This window comes from Postia placenta, assembly GCF_002117355.1.
Source record: "Postia placenta MAD-698-R-SB12 unplaced genomic scaffold POSPLAscaffold_3, whole genome shotgun sequence".
Classification (NCBI taxonomy): Eukaryota; Fungi; Basidiomycota; class Agaricomycetes; order Polyporales; family Adustoporiaceae; genus Rhodonia; species Rhodonia placenta.
Window position 1 is genome coordinate 2,461,148 of NW_020169834.1, and position 22,383 is coordinate 2,483,530.

Below are 22,383 nucleotides of genomic sequence, written 5' to 3' on the forward strand. Positions count from 1 at the left end.
GCCGTTTCTGTCACATTCCCCGATTAGTCTGCTGCGCGCGCCCACTTCTCGATATGCAGGCCACCGCACCGACCTTGCTTCACGCCGCGCACACGGTTCCTCTCAAGCGGCCGCTGGGCTGCTCGCTGCACGAACGCGGACGGGAGAGTCGACTGGATGAGTGGGTCAGCGCCCCCGGATGCCGACCCCGTCGTCCTGTTCCGTTTCAAGCTCAACCTCCCTTTTCAGACTCAGCGCCCCCACGTGAGGCCAGGAATTCGGTCCGCGCGACGTCATGCCCCCCCGATTAGGTGCGCAAGTATATTTAGTCGCTTTTTTGTGCCCGTTATGGCACCATCGGTCCCTGCCCCCGGGCTGCAGCGCACAGCCTCGCAACCCACCGCGTGCGGGGACTGGGTTGCGCTGCTCGCACGCGGCCCTCGCGCTGCCAAACGCGCACACGGAAAGACCGAGCTGCTCGCGCACTCCCACGGACGCGCTAATAGGCGGCTCGAACACAGCGGCGGCGCCCAGGCGCGTCATTTGCGTTGATGCCATCGCCAGATCCGCTTCCTTGTCCTGTCATCAGCGAGCATCAGCGTGGCCAACACCCCGATTCGACGACGACCGCGCATAGCCACCAGCTCTCCCAATGCGCCCAATATTAATGCGAGCGGGCACGCCCCTCGTGCGACCCCCGAAAATTGCACACGAAAAATCTATCAGAAGCGCGCGCTCGTATCTGCTGTCCACCCCCGAGCGTTCTCATTCGTCGCCCATCGATGCATCATGACAAGTGCCCGACGGCGCGGAAGCCCTCTCTCCGAGGATGTCGCTGCATCATATCGGCGGTCGCTTACGGGGGTCTGCGCCCCTGATCGCGCGACTTATCTGACTAATATCTAACGATATCAATCACCCCGTCCATCTCCGGCCATCTTTTCGGTCCCGTCTTGAATCCAACAAGGACCCCTACCAAGCAAGGCACCAGATTGACTTCAGTCGTTGCATGTAAATTACGCCCAGAATAAAATACAGCGGGCCCAGTACTAATATGTAATCCATGGATCCATGTGCAATAAAAAAGCAATCCATGTCAGTCAGCGAGCCTGATCCCTCCACCCGCTGCACCCTTGCGGTACAGCGTGCGTCGCCAGACCCCCACGAATCAATGATCCAGCAGCGATCATACCCCTCCGCGACGGTGCCCGCTTACTCCACTTTCAGGCACAGCAATCAACCCTACTCTCCTTTCCGTCCGGCTCTACCTTCCTCAGCAGCCCCCAGCCACCCGTCCTCAGCACTGCCCTCTGCATCACGAAGCAACCCTGGGTTTACATCTCGTCCGTCCTCCGTCGCCATCGCCGCAGCCTCAATCCATGAGAACCCCGCTGGGCGACAGAGTACGTACACCAGGTTCCTTTTCCATGAACCATGCGAAAAGGGGTTGGGGGGAGCAGGTCCCTGCCCGAGCGATTTGTGCGCCTGATTGCGGATCTTGTAAAAATGAGTCAGCTCACATGAAGAATACGAAATGGTGCATGGAGGGAGGCTCACCTGCTCAATTGTTGTGACATTAAGAAGCAGCAGCTGCGGGAAATGGTTTTATTCTTTAAGCTCGGGGTTTGACGCTTAAGGAAAAGCTTACACGCGTGTGATAGAGTAGCAATGCCATTACTGGCCAAATCACCAGGATTGACATCACGAATGCAGCCGCGCCTCCGGCGCCCTCAGTTGTCTGTAGTGCATGTCGGAAATTGAGGTGAAATGGGGCGCGCGTCAGGAGATATAGCTGTATTGCGGACGTGCAAATGACCAGAACGAGCGTAAGCACCTGTGAGGGGGCCGGATAACAAATACGACGCGTAAGTGAGTGACTGCGAGGGTACGCTGATACCCGATACGTACCGCGGAGAAGAGGAATGTGAAAAATGTGGTATAATTCCGCCTCCCTATGCAGTTGTTGACCCATTGGCAGTGGTGGTCACAGCCATCCACACAGTTGTCGCACTAAACCGACAATGTCATAATGCGATACGTCGTGCATGGTGCGATAATCTTTAGCATTTGTACTGACACCGATCAAACACGATTGCTACGCTACGCACCATCTTGCAGTGACTGGCCCGTGGCGGCCGGTATGTTCTGCACGTCTGACAATATTTCGTCCGCACACTGCCCCAACAGACACATCAGCCAACAGTCAGGTGTCTCAGGAGACTCTGGATGCTCACACTCCCCGCCGTACTTTGATATCTCGTGGTAACGGACCCCGCAGACTTTCCGTAGACACCGCCGTTGGGCATGGTGGGTCAGGGTCCAGGTTCCTCGGTAAAATCCCGGGATCTCGAAACGCCTGCATCAAATTGTCATCAAAAACATCAGAAAGACCGATCAGTCTGACCGAGGACGAGGACGACCGACTAGCGAATGGCGCCACTTACGGTAGCGAACATGCTCGATATTGTCAACAGACACATATAGGCGCCCACAGCTGCTACTGCAGGACTCTCGTGCTTCCACCACCAAACGCACGTCGTCCCGAACCAGACACCCGTGATACCCAGGACGACCGCTAGCGACGCAACGAAAGCCCACGGCGCATCGCCTCCAGTGAGCATGTGTCCTGCCAAAAAGAAATGGTTCCGTGATGGATAGTTTTGCCAATTGCGCATTGGCTTTCCTGTGCTGGCGTCTACAGCGGGTGTGAATGCGCGTGGTGGATAAGCTCCCGGCGGAGGGGCAGGGATGAAAGAGGGGGTTGGAGAGGGTGAGCTGCGAAGGAAGGAATGAGACGAGCTGCTTTTCCGATGGCCAGATGCGCCCAGCTCGAAGGGAATACGAGGTGCGGCCGTGGGGGAGGTGGGAGACGCCTCGAAGGAGCGTAGACCCGCTGGTGTTTGGGAAGGCATCTCGATGGGGCTCACATGGCTAGTACGAGATGGAGATTGTCGGCTCCCATCGGTGCTCATTCCCCGCTTGAACAGCTTCTCGAAGCTGTCGCGAACCCTCCCACTAGGACTTAGACTCGCGTCGTGGGTGCCATATGGAGTCAGCTGCGCGGTGTTCAGTGATGGGCGGCGAGCAGGCCTCGGCCCTATTGGAAGTAGCGGTTCTCTGCTCGGCTTCGCAGTCGGCGCTCGGGATTTGGCAGCGGTGTCCTTGCCGTCCTTTATTGAATGTTCAGAGGTGGACGTGCCATCTGAAGCTTGTGAGTGGCGTTCGGATAGTGTTGTGAGATGCAACACATCGGAGGCGGGTGCTTCTGATGACACTATAGATGCTAAACTTCCGCGCCGTGCATGAGGTGATGAGGGGGACGGAGGGGGATAGTTCGGCCGCGAAGGGTGGAAGAAAGAGGCAGATGGGAGTATGCCACTTACGTGGGTGGAGGTATGCATAGGACGCGGCTGGAGGAGGGGGATAGATACGGACTGAGGCAAAGCCGGCTGGCCGGCCTCGCCCACGCTTTGTAGCGGACGTAGGCCCGAGGTCACAATAGAGCTGGGCCTGCTTGAGGCGACATTGCTCGATATGCTCCCGCTATGCGATCGAGCCACGGTACCTGGTAATCGTGAAGTCGCATTACTTTGAGAGGGTGAGAAGGGCAGCTGTGTCCCCGAACGTTGAGACGAAGATGGTAAAGAATGTGAGGTCGCCATAGCCGAAGAATATACAGCGAACGACGCTAGCTAGGCCTGCAGATGGCAAGCCGCACAACCGAGGTCTTAAAGCGTTGGATCCTGCACAGCAAGACGAATTTGGCGAAGAATATAAAGAACAAGGGAGCTGCTGACAGAAAGCAAGGCGCAGTTCTACGGAGTGGTCCGGCAGAGGGTGATGCCAAAGGGTTGGTATCCACAAGGCAGATAGGACAGCTACCAACTAACTGCTGCACGCGGTTGGCGGGAGGCTGAGCAGCACGTCGAAGGCTGCAGCAGCAGAGCAAGTTATGAGGAAGCAATAGACCGAGCCGCTGCTTGGCGAGCTTGCCAGGCGCCCTCGAGGATTGTGATTATATGTTTCCCACGGTAATAAACGCATTAGACGCTTGACCTCAGAATGATGTAAACACGGGGACCGACATGCTAGCTACCTGCAACATTGTACGTACCAAATACGATAGGTTAGTCTACTCTACCACATGAGATTATACACCGTCTGAAATGTGACTAGCTTATCCTGGCTAGCCCCCCAGCCATAGCAGCCTCTTGACACCGTATTCCATCTTAGCGTACACGCTAGTCATGCGCTGTGCTTCAGCCAAGCTGAGCCATTTTCCTTTAGTGCTGACATTCACAACAATTTACCAGCCACGTACCTGACAATATCCTCCTCTGCCATTAATTCTCCGTGTGCGCCGCCTGCATCTTGACATGCTTGTCGGATCGCATCCACAATGATGTCCACGGCATCTTTGCAGTTGGCTGCACCCGCAAGCTCATCCGCAGGCTCAATATAGCTCCCGGAATCCCTCCGTGTGCGTGTAGGGTCAAGCGGTAATGCCTTGAATGCCGCGAATGTAGTATCGCTTTCTATAACAGGCGCTGCGGCCTTGGATAATATTCCCGACAGAGGTGGCTTCCGCATTAGCTCAGGAATCGTCGAGCGCCGCTGTGACGGCGCCCTCGGTTGTTTGGGCGACGAAGGCAGTAACGGAGACGACAAGTCAAGACTGTTCTTGATTGAATAACTCGTAACGCGGGTATCCTGGCCGATATTCCGCCATGTCGCAACAAAGCCAAAGTTTTGCAACGGATCGCGGCTCGCTTCTTCAAGAGGTGATAGAATGTAGGAGCCTATACAGCTCGATTAGTGCAAGCAGATCGTTCGTGTGTGCTACAACCGCACCCTTCGTGATTTTAACGATGTCTCTGAGAGGTACACGGGTATACATTTTCACTTTCTCCAGGGTATAGTCATAACTCTGGAAGGATTCCGTTAGTGAACCGAACCATTGACCGTGCGACACTTGCACTGACTATAATGTAGATTGCGTTCACGGTCTAGAGAATACCATGAGCTGCTGAATAACACACAGTTCACAACAAGAATTCTCACCAATAGGAGCACCTTCTCCTCAAATTTGTCACCGACCTTAGCGTTGAGCTCCGCGGGTGAGAACAAGGTCCACCCGGATAGCAGTCGTTCGCCTTCAGGCAGCACACGCGAAACACACGTCGCGATGGCATCTGCCCTGATCTTCGAGATCCGAATGAGGTCTCTGGGATCCGTAGATTGCAGTTTGTTGAGGAACTCTGAGAAGACAGAAAGAGTTCTGTTGCCAAGTATATAATCGATGACAGCTTGGCTGAACCAATCGGCGAATGTGGACGAATACATCCTACAAGGCCTTTGAGTCCATGACACAACCATATGGCACGTCAGGGCACCCACCTCGCAAGGGAATTGACGCCATCGTTGAGCATACCGGTTAAATCCCGCTTCCCCGTTCGGGTGAAGTCACCCTGTCAAAAGGTTTGCATACAGCCTCCCACTCCAACCATGCCACATGCCTCACCTTCAGCGCCGATGTCCCAGCGCTAGTTTTGTCAGCAAACCGAGAGCGGACAGAATGCAGACCCACTCACTATTCTCTACTTATAGCATCTCCGTTATTCGCCCAGACTACGCACGTTTGAGAGCACGTAAATGAGCCAGTTTTGAAAACGCACCATCGTTGAACACAACGTCGGTCTCAGTCCGCTGTTTCTCTTCTGACGGATCCAATAGGGCGACTGCTCCGAGCTGTCGATTGAGCACATGCCTAGCAAAAGCCGACTTGGCCAACTGTATTCAGCACTGCGATCGACTAACCACGTTGGGCATAAACGGACTAACCTCTACCACATTTGTTCGATCCAGACAGTCGATGCAGTTCACGCGGAAAACACCCTTCTGGTGGGACATCATGGTGTTATTGGATATCCAAAAGTAGCTGGAGAATCAATCAAAACACACGCCGCATTGGGGAGACAAAGTGGTGACCTACCCTTGGTTCTCGAAGGTGCGCTCAAGTTGGCTAATCAGCTTCGAAATATTCTCATATCTGCGACCGGCATAAGAGCGGTCCCATGAATACTTTTACAACAGCTCACTTCATACCCTTCGTTTCGGTATGGAAATCATACGCGAGGTACCTAGGCCAAGTTAGAGTTCGCAACTCAATGAGCGTGTGGATAACATACCGGATATTTTCGTCATCGAGTTCACTGACAAAGTCACGATATGCATTGGTAACCTGAGACTCCTTCCCGTGCTGTTCTGCAAGGTTCACGATTGTCTGGAGGTTACGTGATCTCTTAGAGAAGTCTCCGTACGCCGGCACACGATGACCTACATGAGGGCCATAGCGCGGGAGCGTTTTCTTGAAGTGCCGCCGGATGGCGTCAAGGTTTTGCGAGTGCGTTCTATCAGGAGAGAGCTGCGGCGCGGGTTTTAGACCGTATCCATCTTGTTTCCAGTAGAGCGGTACTATTACGAGATGGAGGTAAACGGCGGCCGTAGTCCAGGGTTCCGCAGTTACTCACTTGATCCACGGATCTGTGTGTGACTGAATACGTTTGAAAATCCTTCCCGCTGATTCCCCTCTACCTGAGTGATGTCTTAAATAAATGCATCCAGAGAAACATACCTCGACGCGCATGATTGTCTCGGTTTCAACGAAATTGGCAACATTTGCATCATCGTCGATCCCGCGACGTTGGTAGCGCAGTCCGGCACGGTCCCGCGACCGTCTTGAGACTAGGACATAATCCACCGCAGCAGCGTCACCTTGCTCCGATGCCACAGGCTCCCTGGGAACGTTGAATTGAGCAATTTGATAATACCCTTGCATGATGGGCAGAACGTAAGGATGCAGCTGCAGCAATCACCGATCAACTTCCGTCGGAGACTTCGTAAAGGGAAACAGATACCCCGGCATCAACAAGAGGCTTTGAAAGCCATTCATTCCACCAAAATTGGCGATCGACCCGTCGCCATAGCGGAAGCGTCGGAGTAGGTTCCGCAAGGACGTCGACCGTATCACCGATGGGACTTAACTCGCTGTTTTCATCCAGTGCATTCAGATCAGCGAGTAACGCCTTCTGTAGCTTGGATTTTGCAAGTAGTTCGTGTTTATGTTGGAATGACCGGGTGATATCTGTGACAATATTTAGTGAGGTCAAGTTCTTGCGTAACGGTTCACAAAGGTCATACCGAAGGCGTAGGCGAAGTACATGCCCCCTCGAGTAAACTCCCTGATGCATTCACGAACAATCTTGTCTTCCAACTCTGAACGCTTTTCTTCTACTGTTGGAGGCGGCGGCGCATTGGTATCAAGGATTGTGCCGATAATCTCACCTGGCTCTTCTGCGTCTTCTATGAGATGATCAAGGGACAGTAGTTCGCTTTCAGGATCTGCACTTCCTCCCGACGCTTGCGAGTCTATCGAGGCACGGCACTCGGACACATTTGACGCTGCGCGGGGCTGCCTCTTCGACAACCTACTCCAGAAGGACAAGCGTGCTGTCAGAGTTTTCACAACCGTATCGGTATTGAGTGAATACTCCGAAGAAGGGGTGGACGCAGCGGATGAAGCAGCGGACAAAGTAGGGGAAGGCGGACTACCTTCGTCACTGTCAGGGAATTGACGCGATGACTGCGGCGTCATCACCTTCACATGCGGTTCCGCTGCGAACTTTACATGCGGCGACGCCGCCTCAGCGCTGAAGCTCGACCCGGCAGAGAACAGCGCGCTCGCTGGAGGGACCTCTTCTGCTAGTGGAGGGGTCTCCGACCGCGAGGGGGGAATGAGGGATACTCGCGTTTCGGTATTGCTTCGAGCAAGAAGATTCAGCGCGGCGTGGGCGCGATGCTCTACCAGAGGAATGGCCGCCACACGCTTCACGCTGTAAACAGCGTGTCTGGGATCGAAGACTGGTGGAGATTAGTGGAGACATGATACTAGTGGTGGGGGACTCACGGTGTCCAACTTCTGACCGTGCTGAGACGACGAGCAGGTAGGATGCTAGGAAGATGCCAATGCATTTCAACGGGCAGTGACTGTACAACGTGATAACAGTCAAATACCAGAAAACAACTCCAGGATCCCAACGATGCCATATATGATCACGGACTCCGACCAATCCTGGTCTGCGTCCTCGTTGATGGGAAGCTCTTCGATCGCGCCTGTTTTTCCCCAGAGTATACGGACGTACGACTCGGGACGCGTCTCGCTCAGGAAGTGAGGCCTCAGCAACAGGCCTTGCGCGGTAGCCAGTAGTGCGATGTGTTCATGAGGACATGGGTGGGGCAGAGGTGGCAGGACGTATTTAGGCTGCAGGCTGGTCGTGTGCGGAACTGTACCAGTCGGATTAGCAGGAGCAGCTGGAACGCTCTTGACGGCTGGTATAGATTTGAACGAGAGGAGACGTTTCATCGCTGGCAAGTCTGAGCATCTATGTGTACAATCCAGTAGGTATATGAGGCGGAGAATATGACCGTGGTAGACAAGACGTAAGGTCTCCGACTCTCCGGTACCACAGCTCATCCGAACTAGCGCAGGGAATGACGACATGCACCAGTCCGCATGGCTAGCCGATTGTAACGCAAATCGGTTGCTATCTGCAGTGTCGCAAACCTTTCTATGCATTTAGTTCAATAGCAACGGGCGATGTTTGCAGGATGATACAGATTCACAATAGCTACACATAAAACATGTCCGACGTAAAGCTCATGAAGGGTTAGCAGAAGTACGGCCCTCAACGCGGATATTATAACCATATCCGGCGTTGCCAGTAGGACCATTGTAGTGCATTTCCGATATATCGTAGTTGCCTACGGGACACATCTTTTAGTGAGATTCTATCAGCGAGAGTGAACTACACGCACCAATGAATTTCCATCCGTCTTGCTTGACGTGGTAGAGGTTTATCGTGTTTCCGGAGAAGGCGTCGCGGTGACCAGCGGCATAAATACTTCGTCTACCGAGCTCTTGCGCTTCCTCATCAGTTAGGTCCCAATGGTAGCCTTGATCGAGCACTCCGTATGCAAAAGTGCTTCCGGATCCAACAGAGAAAAGGTCACCCTTCAAGCGAGTCCCATCCGAGTCTACATAGAAGATGGCAGGTCCCTAGGGCAGAATAAATGAGACTCGCATCATATTCGTATTGAGCATGGAATACACACAGTTTTGTCCCAGCCGCAGATCATAGTTCCCTGTTCGCTGTAAGCTCCGGTGACAGTAACAACACATAGGTAGAAGAGACACACCATGCTGAGACCCATGCCTTTGTAGCTGTATACGAGGTTGCTGAGGTACTTGCTGGCGGCCGCCACGGAAATCCGTTCACGATTCCGGAGCTCATGTAGGCGGCATTCCATGCCGAGATATGTTTCCCAGTACTGGCAGTCAGCTAGTTTATGTATCAGTTCGCTGCCCCCACCTATGCTTAAACTGATGCTCACCAGCACCACCAGCCATCGTTCCCAATAAGTACGGGTTGATCTCGATGACTTTCTTCACGGTTCCAGAGGCTAAGAGCGCAAGTTATGCAGTGCACTGGAGTTCTTCGACATATAATACATACCAACATAGCTCCCAGCAGTAGCTCTCGAATCAACGGCTACAATGACACCACCCTGGTACCTGAACGCGAGCGTGGTCGTCCCGTGCTTGATCTTGATCTTGCAAGAAGGGTCTGCGTGATCGTCTGTGTGCAGCCTGAGGAAGGCAGCGGGCTGCCAGATCCCGCAATTCCTTCAGTGGAGACATCACGGAAAAGCCTTGCGAGACTCACGTCCGGGACAGAAGGCACAGCGAACTTGGGCACGCCCTTCACCAAGCTTCCCATTCCGCTCTGGGAGCCCCACACGAATTCAGAGACATCTTCCTCCTCTCCAATTATCTCCTTTGCTCTTCGAAGTTCGGCCGCTGCGCCAGTCGTTGAGAAGCGGTTAGCAAAGGAGTTCATTGTGGTCGTGAACAGTGCTGTAAGATGACGCGGCCAGACGCGTCGCACTTGCTTTCGCGTGAACCACGTGCTTCCATGCGATCGGAGATTCATGTCGATCGGTCCAGGGTTATGGTTCTAGGTGGCAAGAACAGGGCAGTACTTGCAAGTACCGTACTCTGTCTTTCAAGGTCACTTACAATCTCTCCCTTGCTTCCGCAAGACTACGAGCTATACTCGCTCGTATCTCGTTTGAAGAGAAACCAGTTACGTAGGAACATGTCGCCTAGCTCAGCCTATTCAGCCGTGAGCTGGCTGATGAGAAGTGGATTTAGTACGCCTGCGATGCGGAGCTCAATACTTTGGATAGAATCTGGCATCGCTCTCTTATTCTCTCTTATTGGATATCTAGAGTTCATTCTGACAGAAACTCTCCCGCTTTGCCTTAATCGCATCATGCATCAAGGTCTGTAGGTCTTCTGATTTCGTCTATGTTGGGGAGGACCGTGTCAACATACCCTTAAATGGTGACAATGTGCCATTGTGGTTTATTAGTCGCAACATACCCTGATTAACCTGACGAAACTCCCGCTGGCCGATACATGGCATGTCGGAAGCACAAGAGATGGCATCGAAGCGGTGGTGCCCGTATCTTCTCCATTCTATTGCTTGCCACTCATAGGCTGAGAAGGCGAATCACCAGATTTCTAAATCCGAGCGGTTGGACGCAATTTGATTTCTACGCCAACTGCGTTCAGCGATTGTACCTCGCCGAGGGTTATGTGTTCATGCTAACCAGGAAATGTTATCTTGCCCTACATCGTGGTCACGCTGCAGCCCCAAATGCTGTCTTAGGCATTTCGGACACAGCGATGCGTCCGAGCTCACCAGCTCATTTTTAATACCCGGACTCGAGTCACTGACTCTACATTGCTAGTCCGGTTCGTTAGACTCGCTTGTTATTTTCATCCTCATACGTGCACCAGCAACCATTCCAAAACTATCACGTCTCAGTCTCGATGTTAGACTTGACTCTACTGTGCTCGCAGCGTGCGTTCCCAAAGTGCTAGAAAACCTGAGTATTATCCGAGCCCTACGCCTCTAGCTACTGCTCAGTCAGTCAGTACCATACCCAGCTACGGTGGGCAGTGTTTTCGTTTTACGTACCTTGGCTTTATTGAAATTTTGAGACTCCAGATAGTTCCCCCGAGCCAGAGGCCCCGGTGCTTTGCTCCTAAATTCACTGAGCTGGACAATGTCAAAATGTTTTCCCCAGAGCTATCTCTTACTGCTATCACGCTCAAGTCTTTCCGCTTCTCGCCTCCCGAGAAAATCAAGCTCGACGCCGACATAGTCCACGGGTTCAAATGTTTGAAATCCTGCAAAACTTGCCGCTGGTCACGCTTAGTGTTTCAAAGCTTTTACGCTCATCTCACCACGGGTTTTCTACACTCCGATTTCAATGCTCGTGTCCTCTCCATTGCTGATCTGCGCCCATTGATCAGGCATTGGAATCTGAAGACGCTTGCTATCGGTGTCGTGATCGTTTATTATATGGACGACGTGGCGATCCTAAAGCTAATACAGATCTTGTCGTCTTTTCCCAAGTTGCAATTGGGGACTGAGCAATAATGTGGCTCGGAGCTCAGAGCGACATTCCGCGGCCTCGTACGGATTGTAATCTGGTGTCATTGGCAGGAACATCTGGGATTGTACCGCCTGACGACAAGCTCGAGGACATCCCGGTCAGCCGACCGGCATTGCATCTGCGGTACGTTTGACTCGGCTCATGTTTTCTGCGCTTCCGTGACGACTAAAGTATTCCAGCGGTGCCTCACTTTTTATCGATACTCTTTCTTGACCTGACCAACATTGATACAGCCGATTGTGTCGGAACCCCGGAAAGCTCGTATTCAGTGGAAAGAGGCACGAGGACAGATGCTGTCCGGATCCAATGCATTGCACAAGTAAGCACGCCTCGGTGCACTGGAAGTATGGTCCGTAGAGGAGCAAGTTGCCGTAAGATCTATGGATTCAGTTTGTCCTTGTGAATCTTCGGTATTTGTAGGGTACTTTCTCGCCAATCGGACATCGTATATAGTTGTCTTCTTATACCAAGACGCGTGCACTGTGGTCGGTGGACAGAGTTGAGTTCCGCTCACTGTTGCGTGTCTATGGTTGTCTATAGTAAGCCGTGGATGCATTCGACGTAATGAAGGTGGCCTACCCACTCCCATTCCGTAATGAATTCTCGAGGAGTCATTGTGCAGTGCTCTCTTGGCTGTAAAGTTCATGATGTAGAGTCTCATGATACTCCTGTCGTGTACTATGGAACTGCTGGAATTGCGAGATCATGAGACTTAAGGAATTTGAATATGTCGGTATATATCAGCGATCACCCGCTTCGTGAACGTCAAACAAAGTTGATTGACAGCACAGAACGTTTCTGCAATCCGCAATAAATAAATATCGACATCTATTCTAGGAAGGATGCGAGTGTCAGCGTACAACCCATCTATCGGATGAAACAATCGCACATTTACCACTTTTGGTGTGGGGAGGACATCAATGTACCAGCATGCAGCCCAGACACACCATAGCAAAGTATAAGACGACGAATACAAGAGACTGCACACACTTGGCAATAATACGATAAGCGGTCTATGACGGAAGACGCATGGTATCAGTGCCGCAAAATGCCATAGAAGCACTCACGCACATGAAGTTGTCAGACATATCTATCGATCGTCCAGGAACCTGTTCCCTTTCTGTACTCTCTGTCAGCGATCAGCTTACGGGAGCGATAGGCTCGCGTGCCGGTGGTTTCTTCACGGCCCACGCGAAGTTCCATCGTGTGTAGAGGTGCGTGCGAAGTTCGCGCAACTCCGCCGTTGCTTCGCGACACATATTGTCGACGCTCTCGGGGAGATAGCCCTCGCTTGGAGGTTCATACTAAGGGTGAGGCCCAGGCCTCGGGCTAGATGCGATGCGAGGATCTCACCTCAGGAGTAACGGCGCCAGGCCTGAGATGTAGCGCAGACAATTCTCGCGACAGAGCTCGGATAGAACCTTCTCGCGTTCATCATCTGCGTACACGCCATACTTCAGCGTCGCCTCAGCCGGCAGCGATAGGAGAGAAGCTACCGTATCTCCATGGGCCCATGGGAACAAAGGCCTTGTGCCACCCGACATCCGTAAGAGAATCTATAGTTCGAAGCCATGTCGGATTCATGTTCGGGGAGTCAGGGCTCCCGCCTCTGTTTTTCATGGCGTTGTAGGTAGCGAAGAAGATCTTGTGGACCCAAGAGAATCCCGGCGTGCCGAGTTCGCTCAGGGGCATTGGTCTTCGGTGCTCGTCGTACAGCTGCTGTTCACCGTCCCCCAGAAGCAATACGCCCCCTGGGCGGAGGGTTGCCGTTAGCTCTTGCAAGAGCTGCGGGAAGTCTCGGATCTGGGAGTTGAAGTGGATAATCTGACAATCAGTGCCGTCACATTTCGAGATAGCGGTCACTGACCCCTGCTGATACAGCACGAGCATGCACGACGTCGAAGCATTCAGTGTAATGTGCAAAGCCCAGGTTTGCCTGCTTGCAACATGCGTCAATTTTCCATGTCATAAGTCAACCGACATACGTCGTCTATTTCAAAGCTACAATACAGGCAGTGAAAAAGCAGCATTTGAAAATTTAGATGGGTAAACATACCGGCAATTGGGTGGGAGCTCTCTAGACCTGTTTGATCAGCGTTAGCGGATGAAGTGAGTTCCCGCAGCACCTACCCGTCGATCCTTGGAGGGACTAGATCCACACCAACGACATCGCAGTAGGGAAATTCGGTGGCCATATCTAAAGCCCTATACTGACTCTAGGATCAAGAGGATTTCGACATTGCGAACCAAAGACTCGCCAACTTCCACTGCCCGTGCCGACGTCCATGATGGCGGGCCTGCGGTCACGGCGAGGGCGTAGGGCCCGCCACACGAGATCTGGAGCTGGATACAAACGGCCCAGACACATCGTGTATTGATGATGCTGGAGATCAAGTCGCCGATGCTCTTCATTGTCCTAAGGATATGAACGATCCTCAGCGATGTGCCTGAATAATATCTTGTCAGCTGTCCTCACAGCAGGAAGGAAATATGTCTTTGTGGCGTCAATGCTTCCGTCGTGACGTTAAATAGAAAGCCTTACATCGTTCTGGCTATTGAGAATACGTCCATAGACATTGCGGAGCTGTATACCAGATGAGAGAAAAGAGAAAAGACGGTTTTGGCACCACTTGCCATGAACCTCTCGTCCACCGATGGGGAGAACGAGTACAGCGACGGTGCGGGGCTCGTAGCCCTGCTCCCCGCAGAGAACGTTGATGCGGAGGAATTGTCAAATTCCTCAAAAGATTGTGCCATGGCAACGAGTTTCAATACCTGCGGGTGCATGCGATGAGCGAGACGGGGGCGGTTCCGGTATGTGGTGATTAGGAAGGATGCTTTAAGACCGAATGCTGAGCCTGCACTTACGTTTTTCATTTCAGTATACCGAGACCAAACGAAGCAGCAGCAAGTTCCGCAAGAACGTGATGAGAATGGCCCAATAGGTGACTACATCTCGCAACCGAACAGTTCTAACGTCACTAAGATGAGAAAGACGCTCGCAATCCGCGGGGAAGCGGCCCAATTGAGTTTGGTGCTGATCAGTGAATTCTCTCGGTCTGCACTGCCCCAGATAAGCCCGGGTTGAGGGCTACTGCCAGTGGGCGTCCCTGTCAATGTCCCGCTTAGCTATGTCTGCTCGTTGAGTGGCCCCCACACTTGTGGGACAGATATTCTCGTCGCCACCGTTTGTGCGGGGAGTCAAATATTGCTCAGATCAGGGATTTACTCCCGATTCCCGATCATTGACAGGCTTTCACCCGAACCGACGCACGCACACCAGATCTGGGAAATGCAGCCGGATCGTCGATTCAATCGTGGCCACCATTCGTTCAGATTGTGGTATAAGTTGTGGGCGATGTCATTGCAATTGCTGGGGATGCAGTATTTCCGGTGAACAATGCATGCCGATATGTAAATTCAGTATCCGGGATGGGCCACATAGCTGACGTAAGCATCTATATTGCAAGAATCGCGTTCTACAGATCTGCCCTCGTCTCTCTGCTTACTTCCTCTCACTCGCGAAATCCATTTGCATCTTCTTGCATCACTTCTGTACAATGTCTGGAATTTGCAGAGCACGTCTCGCTGAGGAGCGTAAACAGTGGCGCAAGGATCACCCATTCGTGCGTAGAAACGCCCGCGCGTACTAGACTTATCTGCGACCAGACGCGACGCAGGGATTTTACGCCAAGCCGACTAAAGCCTCGGATGGCTCCATGAATCTGCTGGAGTGGGAGGTCGGAATTCCGGGGAAGGCGGGGGTGTGTCCTCATGCTGCGATGCCACATTCTCCGCCGACCACCTTGCTAACGTACGGATTACAGACGCCTTGGGAAGGCGGTGTATACAAGCTCATGATGATATTCCCAGAAGGTAGGCATAATGAAATGTCGTCCGTACTTGCCATGCTGACCATCGGGCTAGACTATCCCTCGAAACCGCCGAAGTGTAGGTCCTGGCTTGCTACTGGTTCCCTGAAAGCACTCAGAGGCTTTTCTCAGGCAAATTCGCGCCCCCATTGTTCCATCCGAACGTGTATCCCTCAGGAACTGTCTGCTTGTCTATCCTGGACGAAGAGAAGTCGTGGAAGCCTGCAATTACCATCAAGCAGGTGCGTCATCCGCTCTATCACCACTTGTCCGCGCTGACTATCGCACAGGTCCTACTTGGCATCCAAGAGCTCCTCAATGATCCTAACGTAAACGATCCAGCCCAGAGCGACGCTTACACGATGTTCAAGTATGTATTTCCAATCTCTCGCTTCGCCGATGTCCGCCATTGACATCCGAAACCAGGAATGACAGAGTGGCATACGAGTGAGTTTCGGCATGTTTGGAACTGAACTGCGGAGCTGACTCTTGCAACTAGGCGAAGAGTACGGCAGCAAGCTCGGGAGAATATTCCGAAATGACATGACATGATCTTCCCGAGGGCTACTTTGTGCGTATTGTATCATATTTCAACTTTCGTTGTTGTAGCACACCATGAAGGCTTCTGATAAACCTTACTATGATCTGCCGAGTGAGTCACCCAACAAATCCTGCTATCCAGTCTGCACTCGGTGAGGCCGTTCAACATGCCCACAATGAGAGGTCCTAAATTTAAACTAAGAGCTACGTTGACTTGATAGAATACGTGAACGTCACAAATGAAACACTGCGTGCCTACATCATGACAACCGTCTAGACCATGAGTTTGTCAATGGCCTTCTTAATCGTGATGATCTGACTGGACAGCTCCTTGTTCTCGTTCGTCGTTATGCTCGCAGCAATCACAGGACGGGTAACCCCGCAAGCCCTCCCAAGAGCAGCCTTCGAAGACACGAAGACGTACGGGACGTTCTAGGGACGTGGTCAGCGATAGGCTTCCGGAAGACACAAGATTAGATTGTACCTTCTCCTCGCACAGCAGGGGGAGGTGCAAAAGAATTTCCAGAGGCTCAGTGTCGGCAGTCAGGATGATGACCTCGGCAATACCACGGTTGAGCGTCTTGGTGGCTGCGACGTAGCCGTCAGATAAAAGCGAGCGTGGAAGTATCAAATACCTCACCTTCGTTAGCACCCTTCTTCAGCTGCTTGAATTGGGAAGCACGCTGCACTAGATCCAGGATCTAATAATATGCAAACCCCATTCCATCAGACCTGAACAACCTAGCGCCACTAAGTGCGCGCGACTTGCCTGGTCGTTGAGCTCCGGGCCAGCAAGGGGCCATGCCTTAGCGCGAGATGCAGGGTCTGACATTTTGATGTTAGGGTTGGTACGACCTCACGTCCCTGATGATCCTTGGTCGGCGGGTAAGGGTAGATGGAGAGGGTGGCGACTGCGTCGAAAAAGGCGGGGACTTCAAATTCTTGCTTGATCGAAGGCACGTGCCGCTAATTACCGCCGGGATGCCAATAAAGGCAATTGTCGCGATCAAGTTATTATGATCGAAATTCCAGTCTGAGTCGCGCTCAGCTCCTCGCCGCGCCACTACAACCAAGAAGGGAAACAATATCCGTTGTAGCATTGCCCGAGAGTCGCTCGCAAGTCATATACTTGGGCCCCACGGGCAGCAAGGTATCTGCCCCACAGTTCGCGAGTTCAGACATACGTCGCTCACGTCCAGCCGCTTTCCTGATGGAGGGACAACCGCCTATCGTCAATGTCCACACGCCTGTATCCTCTTTCGCTATCGTGCAGTCTCGTGAGTGATGTGCTCGGCTAATTTTGAACTTACGATGGAAGGCTGAATTGCCTAGACGATGACACGCTGGAGACCCTGTACGAGAAGCTCACTAGGAAGGCTCACGCCGAGTTCAATAGCCAGCCGGTCAAGTCGGGTTGGGTAAAGTACTCATGGAATGGCAATATCTGGAACCTGGATGACGGCGAGTGGCAGTGGCCGAATTCCTCATCTATGATAGTGTTGACGAGTCACCAGATTCTGATTTCACCATTTACGTTTGGCGGCAAAAGTCGACCACTCCGAGTAGTGAACAGTGGCCGATCCTCCATGTTCGCGACCCTGACGAACCACTCCCCGCTCCCCCTGCCTACCGCAATGAATCCTTCTATATGTTCACTCCAAAGCCGGCGTCTTCACCACCACTCCGTTCGAGCTCAAGCTCCGTCCAGAGTGGCAGGAAGGCACGAAATCACTCCAAGGATTTGAAGCGCCAGGACGATGTTCCGAAGTATAAACAGGAGTTCGAGAAGTTTCACAGCGAGAATGGTGTCCGCACTATTGTTGGCAGCATAGGACCCGTGCAGAGTGGTATGCCCTATTGCCCATTTTGCAATATGCCGTCAATAATGAAACCTGCGCTCATAGTCCGCATGCTACTGAAGAGTGGCTACCGCCACGTGTACATCTCGCGTAAGTTCGCGATACAGCATGGCTTCATACCGGCAGATGCTGCCCCTGGCCATTACGGCTATGGTGGGCTGGTTAAGTACGTCCTCCTCATGTTCGATACCCGCGTGCGTGGATGATCCACCCGCAAAACAGTATCGGAAAATGGCCGGTCACGGTCGGCAAGACAAAGACCACGCACTCCGTCTACCTGTCGGAAGAGTCTCACTTTGACGTTGTCCTGGGTCGCTCCTTTATGGAACTTCGCCAGGTGAAGCTTGACCCTGTGGACCAAACCGATGTTGTGTGTCAGGACACCGGCGAGAAGATTGATTGCGAGCTGGTCATTCTGAAGGACGGCAAGGGGCAGCTCGTTACCGTCACATAGTGCCCACTTCTTACGCTACCCACCAAGGACAGATCGTTCTGATTTCAACTTACACAGTTATGGGGTGTTCTAACGGACTATACCCCGAGGTTGCGTATCTATTGGACTGTTGTAATCCTAGTCGCTGTTGTGCACGCTTACTTTCGTTGTATGATATCAGAATGATGTATTGAGTGCTAAAAATACTCGTGACGAACGACATACACACGACTGGCTGACACTCGAAACCGCGACTGAAATGCCCCCCGGTCTTCTGAGAAGGCCCTTCTCGAGGATGCGCCACCGGCACGTGGTCTCCGCCTCTTATTATCGCTGTCGGCGCTTAGTAGTCAACAAGCGGTCCACTTCATGGCTATCCTGGCCCACCTGCTCAGGCCGGTGCCAGCAGCTCGCAGAGCATACTCAGTCTTCTCCAAGCCCGGCGGGGGGCGTTATTTTAACTCGGCAAAGCCCCCAAAGGTCGCACCGACATCGCATAAGGGCACCGCCGACGTTTCCAGCACTAGCAACGATGCCTCGCAGAAGGACCAGCAGCCGCCTGGCCCGTCGATGACAACCGAGGGCCTCGCTTCCACTACCGTGCTACCTTCTCCGATCTCCGCTGCACCCATACACCCCTCGATTAATCCTCATGACTTCAAGCTGCACCAGTTCTTCTCTCTGCATCGCCCCCTTCTCCTCATGTCACAGCCGCCATCGTCGCTCTTCGAATCTGTATCTGTGCCTTTCACGTTACCTCCCAAGTCGGCCTCAGAGACGGCCAGGCTTGATAGCCTTGAGGAACCTCCTGAAGCCTCCCCAGAAGAGGATGCTGACGCAGCCCGGCAACTCGCGAGAGCACTGGTGGTGAACAGAGTCGGCGCGTCTCTCTCGTGGGAGAAGACACTGCAGCAGCTGGGCTTGGATATGACGAAGGGTAGAGCAGAGGAGGTGAAGATGGCGGAGGAAGAGTTCCAGGTGTATATGGACAGCACCAAGAGGAAGCGCCGAAAGAAGATGAAAAAGCATAAGTGAGTTCACTTTTGTCGCGACAATGAAACATACTGACTGCAAACACTAGGCTGAAGAAGCGAAGACGCGTAAGCTATCTCTGTCTTCATCCCTCTATTCTCACTCTGACATGCTTATGTTTCCAGCTCAACAGGGCTCAGCGCGTTAAGATCGGTCATTGATGGCTTTGGGCTTCCTTCGGGTCGGCTCAGGTCGAAGAGTTTTGCTGTGTTGTCATCGTTCTATTTTCCTTATCAATGAACTTTCACCATTCTGAAGACACGCGTGCTTGATGACAATTGGAGGTGCGTCGGTTATTTGCTCGGTGATAGGCTGTAGTCGCCTGCTCTACGCTCTGGTCATCATCTTCTGTTGAGTAATTTGCGCCCCACGCACATCTGTTTCAACTCTCCAGATAGCTCTGCAGAGCCGTTGCTCGGAGAGTTGTGTGGGCGCTTGATTAGGCACATCTGTTGGCCATGACCATAATGTGGGCCACCCGTGTCCTGTTCAAATTGCATGTCCAGATGTTTCTGATGATGTGTGTTATCGAGGTAGCACCAGGCTATGGGCAAATGCGATCGTAAGGGATATAATTCTCTCCGAACCGGGTTCTACGAAGCGTTGTAATGTCGGCTCGCCCGAACAAACCTTAAGCATAAGCAAATTGTTGTTTCGTTGACATTCGACTGTCATGATTTGATGTCATTCAATGAGGTGTATCCGTCTGATTCTATCACATAATGGGTTTCTGGTGCTTCATGATATTGCGGTATAAGGCTGCCCTGAACTAACGAGGTATTTCGTTTAGAAAATGCCTGGGACAATGGTCGTTATCCCAATATTCGTTATAAGGGGCCAGTACAGACCTTGTTTAGTCTTTGACGACTGGACATTCTGGCGAATCAAGTCTTGAACAAGGGTTTCTCTCGGAGCTTGTACGAAGACATAGTGCTTTTCAAAAGGAAGAATTTATGAAACCTATCCAACAGAACAGTATATCACAGGCAATAGTCACCATTTGGAAAGCTACGTGATCGAAAGTTTATTGACAGGAACTTGTACGGCCTTGTGATGTTAGGGAGAGTGTTCCCACCAGAATATCTTCACACAACGCTGTGATAAATTACATTGCGTCTATTCTGGGCGCTCATGCTTCTGGTCCAACTTCTGCCCGGAGCCTCCGCCCGAGGCTTCCGTCTCAGCTTGACGATGCCCAGACACGGGTGTATGATGATGATTAATTCACAATTTATATACCACAACAAGCAAACACTCAAGTGCTAAGACGCGGCGGGCGCCGCCGGCCCGCGAGTCGCGGGTAGCGGTGCCCCTGTCATGTGAGTAGTCTACGGGGCAATGTAAGAAGGCGATGGAGTAATATACGAGGCTCGGTTGACCAGACACGGGTGTAGACATGACTCAGCACAACCATGCGGCGGGACCCTCGTGATAGCGAACATCTTCTGACAAGTGAACATCTTGACATCGAACAACTCACTAGATTTGCGTGACATCTTTGCATGAGTTATACGCTTGGGATCTATAAGGACCCATAAGACTCAATGAGGAACTCGAACACTAATAGTTTAAACACCAACGTGATGCTGAAGAAGGTAGACATGAATATAAGCCCAAATGCTAGATCAGTTCAGTAAGACAACGGCTGGTCAATAGAATGGTGGACGGTGGGTAGAACGGATGATGGAAATTACCTTGGAACTTCTTTCGAAGCATCTAAGCTATAGTTTGGATTGAAATGAGGTATACATGGTGTGCCTTCTTCTCTCCCTCAGGATTAAGTTTTACACTACATGTATGCGTATCAGCTCCTCGAAATGGTCTCGACTGGAGAAAGATTCGTTGTACCTTGTGTTCAGGAGGCCTGGTTACATCTGCAAACAATGTTTTCTTTTGGTAGAAACCTTGTCTCTACATAGCACTCTGTAGAAACCCGTAATCTATATAGTACTCTGTAGATAGCGCGATCTATGTAGGTCTACATAGGTCTCTGTAGAAATTGCGTATCTACGGCAGCGAGGCGGCTAATGGGGTCACTCAATATGGCAATCTGCCATGTGATCCAACACCATGGTCCATGCGGTCCACGTGGTTTTGATTTGATCAGAAATGTTCAGAACAAACTGATTGTATCGCATCTTCACTTCATGTAACGGCTGTTTCTACATAGTACTTAGTAGGTCCTCGTAGTCTCAGTAGGTCCTCGTAGTGTCGCGACTTAGGGTCGAGCGACAGGGGAAACACAGACTTTGAAGGATGCTGGGGGTGTTCGACTGGATCTTACCGAAGCGATGGTGAGCAAGGCTCAAACCTAAGGCTAGGGACAAGTAAGTTAGTATTTGAAAGGTAAGTAAGTACAGGGGCTTACTGACCTAGGGACAAGAGGTCGAAACTGAGGTCCCTAGGGCAGCAGAGGCCGGTTTATATACATGGGGAGATTAGGGCAGGCTGTGCGCTGTCACAGTTTCCCTAATTGTACCTAATTTTTCTGCTATTTCTGCGGACATATCAAAGGATATAGGGACTTATCCATACTTATCTGTCCGCATATGGGTACAGCTGCATATCTAAGGGGTTATCCGCTTAAATAAGCGACACATGATCTTGTTCTGGACACATCAGGCTGGACTCTGATGCCGGACCTTTTCTAGATAGAAACCAGACTCCTTCTGGACCATGACATCATTCTGACATCATAGATAGGAGCTAGGCTCAGGCACTAGGCCATAGGCCGGTCAATTCTGGACCCTAGGCCCAGGGCAGGGCAGGGCCAGACTATGACATCATATATGACATCATAGAGCACATGATACTTAGTAATCCTTACCCAGCTAGGTACCAGGGGTCCATTACCGGTCCCTGGGGGGGTTTTCCCTCATGTATATAAGACAGCATCCTGGGGCACCCTGTCCCCCAGTTCTATTCACTTCGTTGTTGCGCTTAACAGCATTACCTCCCCATACTTAAGTGCTATTATCTCCCCCCCTCAATATCAAGCTATAAGGTGGGTTTGTAGGTTTTGTGATAGTCTGGAGGGAGATCTCCTCGTACTTGACTGGATTTGGCAACAGTTTGGGGAAGGCGG

General features: G+C 52.0%; 10 protein-coding genes across 10 annotated transcripts; 5 read left to right on the forward strand and 5 right to left on the reverse strand.

The window, feature by feature from the left end:
• Positions 1-1,221: 1,221 nt before the first annotated feature.
• POSPLADRAFT_1044805 (hypothetical protein) lies at positions 1,222-2,600 on the reverse strand (the record flags this gene model as incomplete). Its single annotated transcript, XM_024478612.1, has 7 exons — positions 1,222-1,476; positions 1,537-1,569; positions 1,628-1,813; positions 1,888-1,989; positions 2,088-2,154; positions 2,214-2,335; positions 2,424-2,600. The coding sequence occupies 7 exons, from the start codon at positions 2,598-2,600 to the stop codon at positions 1,222-1,224; spliced, it is 942 nt and encodes a 313-aa protein (XP_024342225.1).
• An 841-nt stretch (positions 2,601-3,441) lies between these two features.
• POSPLADRAFT_1039088 (hypothetical protein) lies at positions 3,442-3,953 on the forward strand. The gene has a single exon (XM_024477486.1). It carries the CDS (start codon positions 3,684-3,686, stop codon positions 3,894-3,896), a length of 213 nt encoding a protein of 70 aa, XP_024342226.1. The 5' UTR covers positions 3,442-3,683; the 3' UTR covers positions 3,897-3,953.
• Positions 3,954-4,165: 212 nt separating this feature from the next.
• Positions 4,166-4,779, reverse strand: POSPLADRAFT_1136522 (hypothetical protein; the record flags this gene model as incomplete). Its single annotated transcript, XM_024484698.1, has 2 exons — positions 4,166-4,247; positions 4,301-4,779. Coding segments are annotated over 2 exons (561 nt in total), but the record flags the coding sequence as incomplete, so codon positions are not given.
• Positions 4,780-4,920: 141 nt separating this feature from the next.
• On the reverse strand, positions 4,921-8,812 carry POSPLADRAFT_1134183 (hypothetical protein; the record flags this gene model as incomplete). Its single annotated transcript, XM_024484446.1, has 14 exons — positions 4,921-5,323; positions 5,377-5,447; positions 5,501-5,522; positions 5,571-5,607; positions 5,655-5,769; positions 5,797-5,917; positions 5,972-6,028; positions 6,078-6,119; positions 6,168-6,315; positions 7,471-7,899; positions 7,946-7,990; positions 8,053-8,420; positions 8,603-8,606; positions 8,719-8,812. 14 exons carry the CDS (start codon positions 8,810-8,812, stop codon positions 4,921-4,923), a joined length of 1,956 nt encoding a protein of 651 aa, XP_024342228.1.
• Positions 8,813-11,545: 2,733 nt separating this feature from the next.
• Positions 11,546-12,065, forward strand: POSPLADRAFT_1032191 (hypothetical protein; the record flags this gene model as incomplete). The annotated part of the gene is made up of 3 exons (XM_024476836.1): positions 11,546-11,685; positions 11,796-11,881; positions 11,983-12,065. 3 exons carry the CDS (start codon positions 11,546-11,548, stop codon positions 12,063-12,065), a joined length of 309 nt encoding a protein of 102 aa, XP_024342229.1.
• A 258-nt stretch (positions 12,066-12,323) lies between these two features.
• POSPLADRAFT_1073506 (hypothetical protein) lies at positions 12,324-13,757 on the reverse strand (the record flags this gene model as incomplete). Its single annotated transcript, XM_024482614.1, has 9 exons — positions 12,324-12,395; positions 12,452-12,575; positions 12,634-12,852; positions 12,916-13,000; positions 13,059-13,365; positions 13,430-13,498; positions 13,548-13,563; positions 13,619-13,639; positions 13,693-13,757. 7 exons carry the CDS (start codon positions 13,755-13,757, stop codon positions 12,702-12,704), a joined length of 714 nt encoding a protein of 237 aa, XP_024342230.1. The 3' UTR covers positions 12,324-12,395; positions 12,452-12,575; positions 12,634-12,701.
• Positions 13,758-15,092: 1,335 nt separating this feature from the next.
• On the forward strand, positions 15,093-16,075 carry POSPLADRAFT_1039089 (hypothetical protein). Its single transcript, XM_024477487.1, has 8 exons — positions 15,093-15,188; positions 15,243-15,326; positions 15,390-15,438; positions 15,490-15,513; positions 15,567-15,676; positions 15,725-15,804; positions 15,861-15,881; positions 15,934-16,075. Exons 1-8 carry the CDS (start codon positions 15,123-15,125, stop codon positions 15,974-15,976), a joined length of 477 nt encoding a protein of 158 aa, XP_024342231.1. The 5' UTR covers positions 15,093-15,122; the 3' UTR covers positions 15,977-16,075.
• Positions 16,076-16,111: 36 nt separating this feature from the next.
• Positions 16,112-16,879, reverse strand: POSPLADRAFT_1167695 (hypothetical protein). Its single transcript, XM_024487978.1, has 4 exons — positions 16,744-16,879; positions 16,615-16,675; positions 16,459-16,562; positions 16,112-16,406 (listed from the first exon to the last, which is right to left on the reverse strand). The coding sequence occupies exons 1-4, from the start codon at positions 16,804-16,806 to the stop codon at positions 16,248-16,250; spliced, it is 387 nt and encodes a 128-aa protein (XP_024342232.1). The 5' UTR covers positions 16,807-16,879; the 3' UTR covers positions 16,112-16,247.
• Positions 16,880-17,036: 157 nt separating this feature from the next.
• Positions 17,037-18,465, forward strand: POSPLADRAFT_1179150 (hypothetical protein). The gene is made up of 5 exons (XM_024488643.1): positions 17,037-17,251; positions 17,307-17,435; positions 17,489-17,821; positions 17,879-17,999; positions 18,056-18,465. The coding sequence occupies exons 1-5, from the start codon at positions 17,185-17,187 to the stop codon at positions 18,285-18,287; spliced, it is 882 nt and encodes a 293-aa protein (XP_024342233.1). The 5' UTR covers positions 17,037-17,184; the 3' UTR covers positions 18,288-18,465.
• A 165-nt stretch (positions 18,466-18,630) lies between these two features.
• POSPLADRAFT_1073510 (hypothetical protein) lies at positions 18,631-19,459 on the forward strand (the record flags this gene model as incomplete). The annotated part of the gene is made up of 3 exons (XM_024482615.1): positions 18,631-19,297; positions 19,348-19,366; positions 19,424-19,459. Exons 1-3 carry the CDS (start codon positions 18,636-18,638, stop codon positions 19,457-19,459), a joined length of 717 nt encoding a protein of 238 aa, XP_024342234.1. The 5' UTR covers positions 18,631-18,635.
• Positions 19,460-22,383: the final 2,924 nt, after the last annotated feature.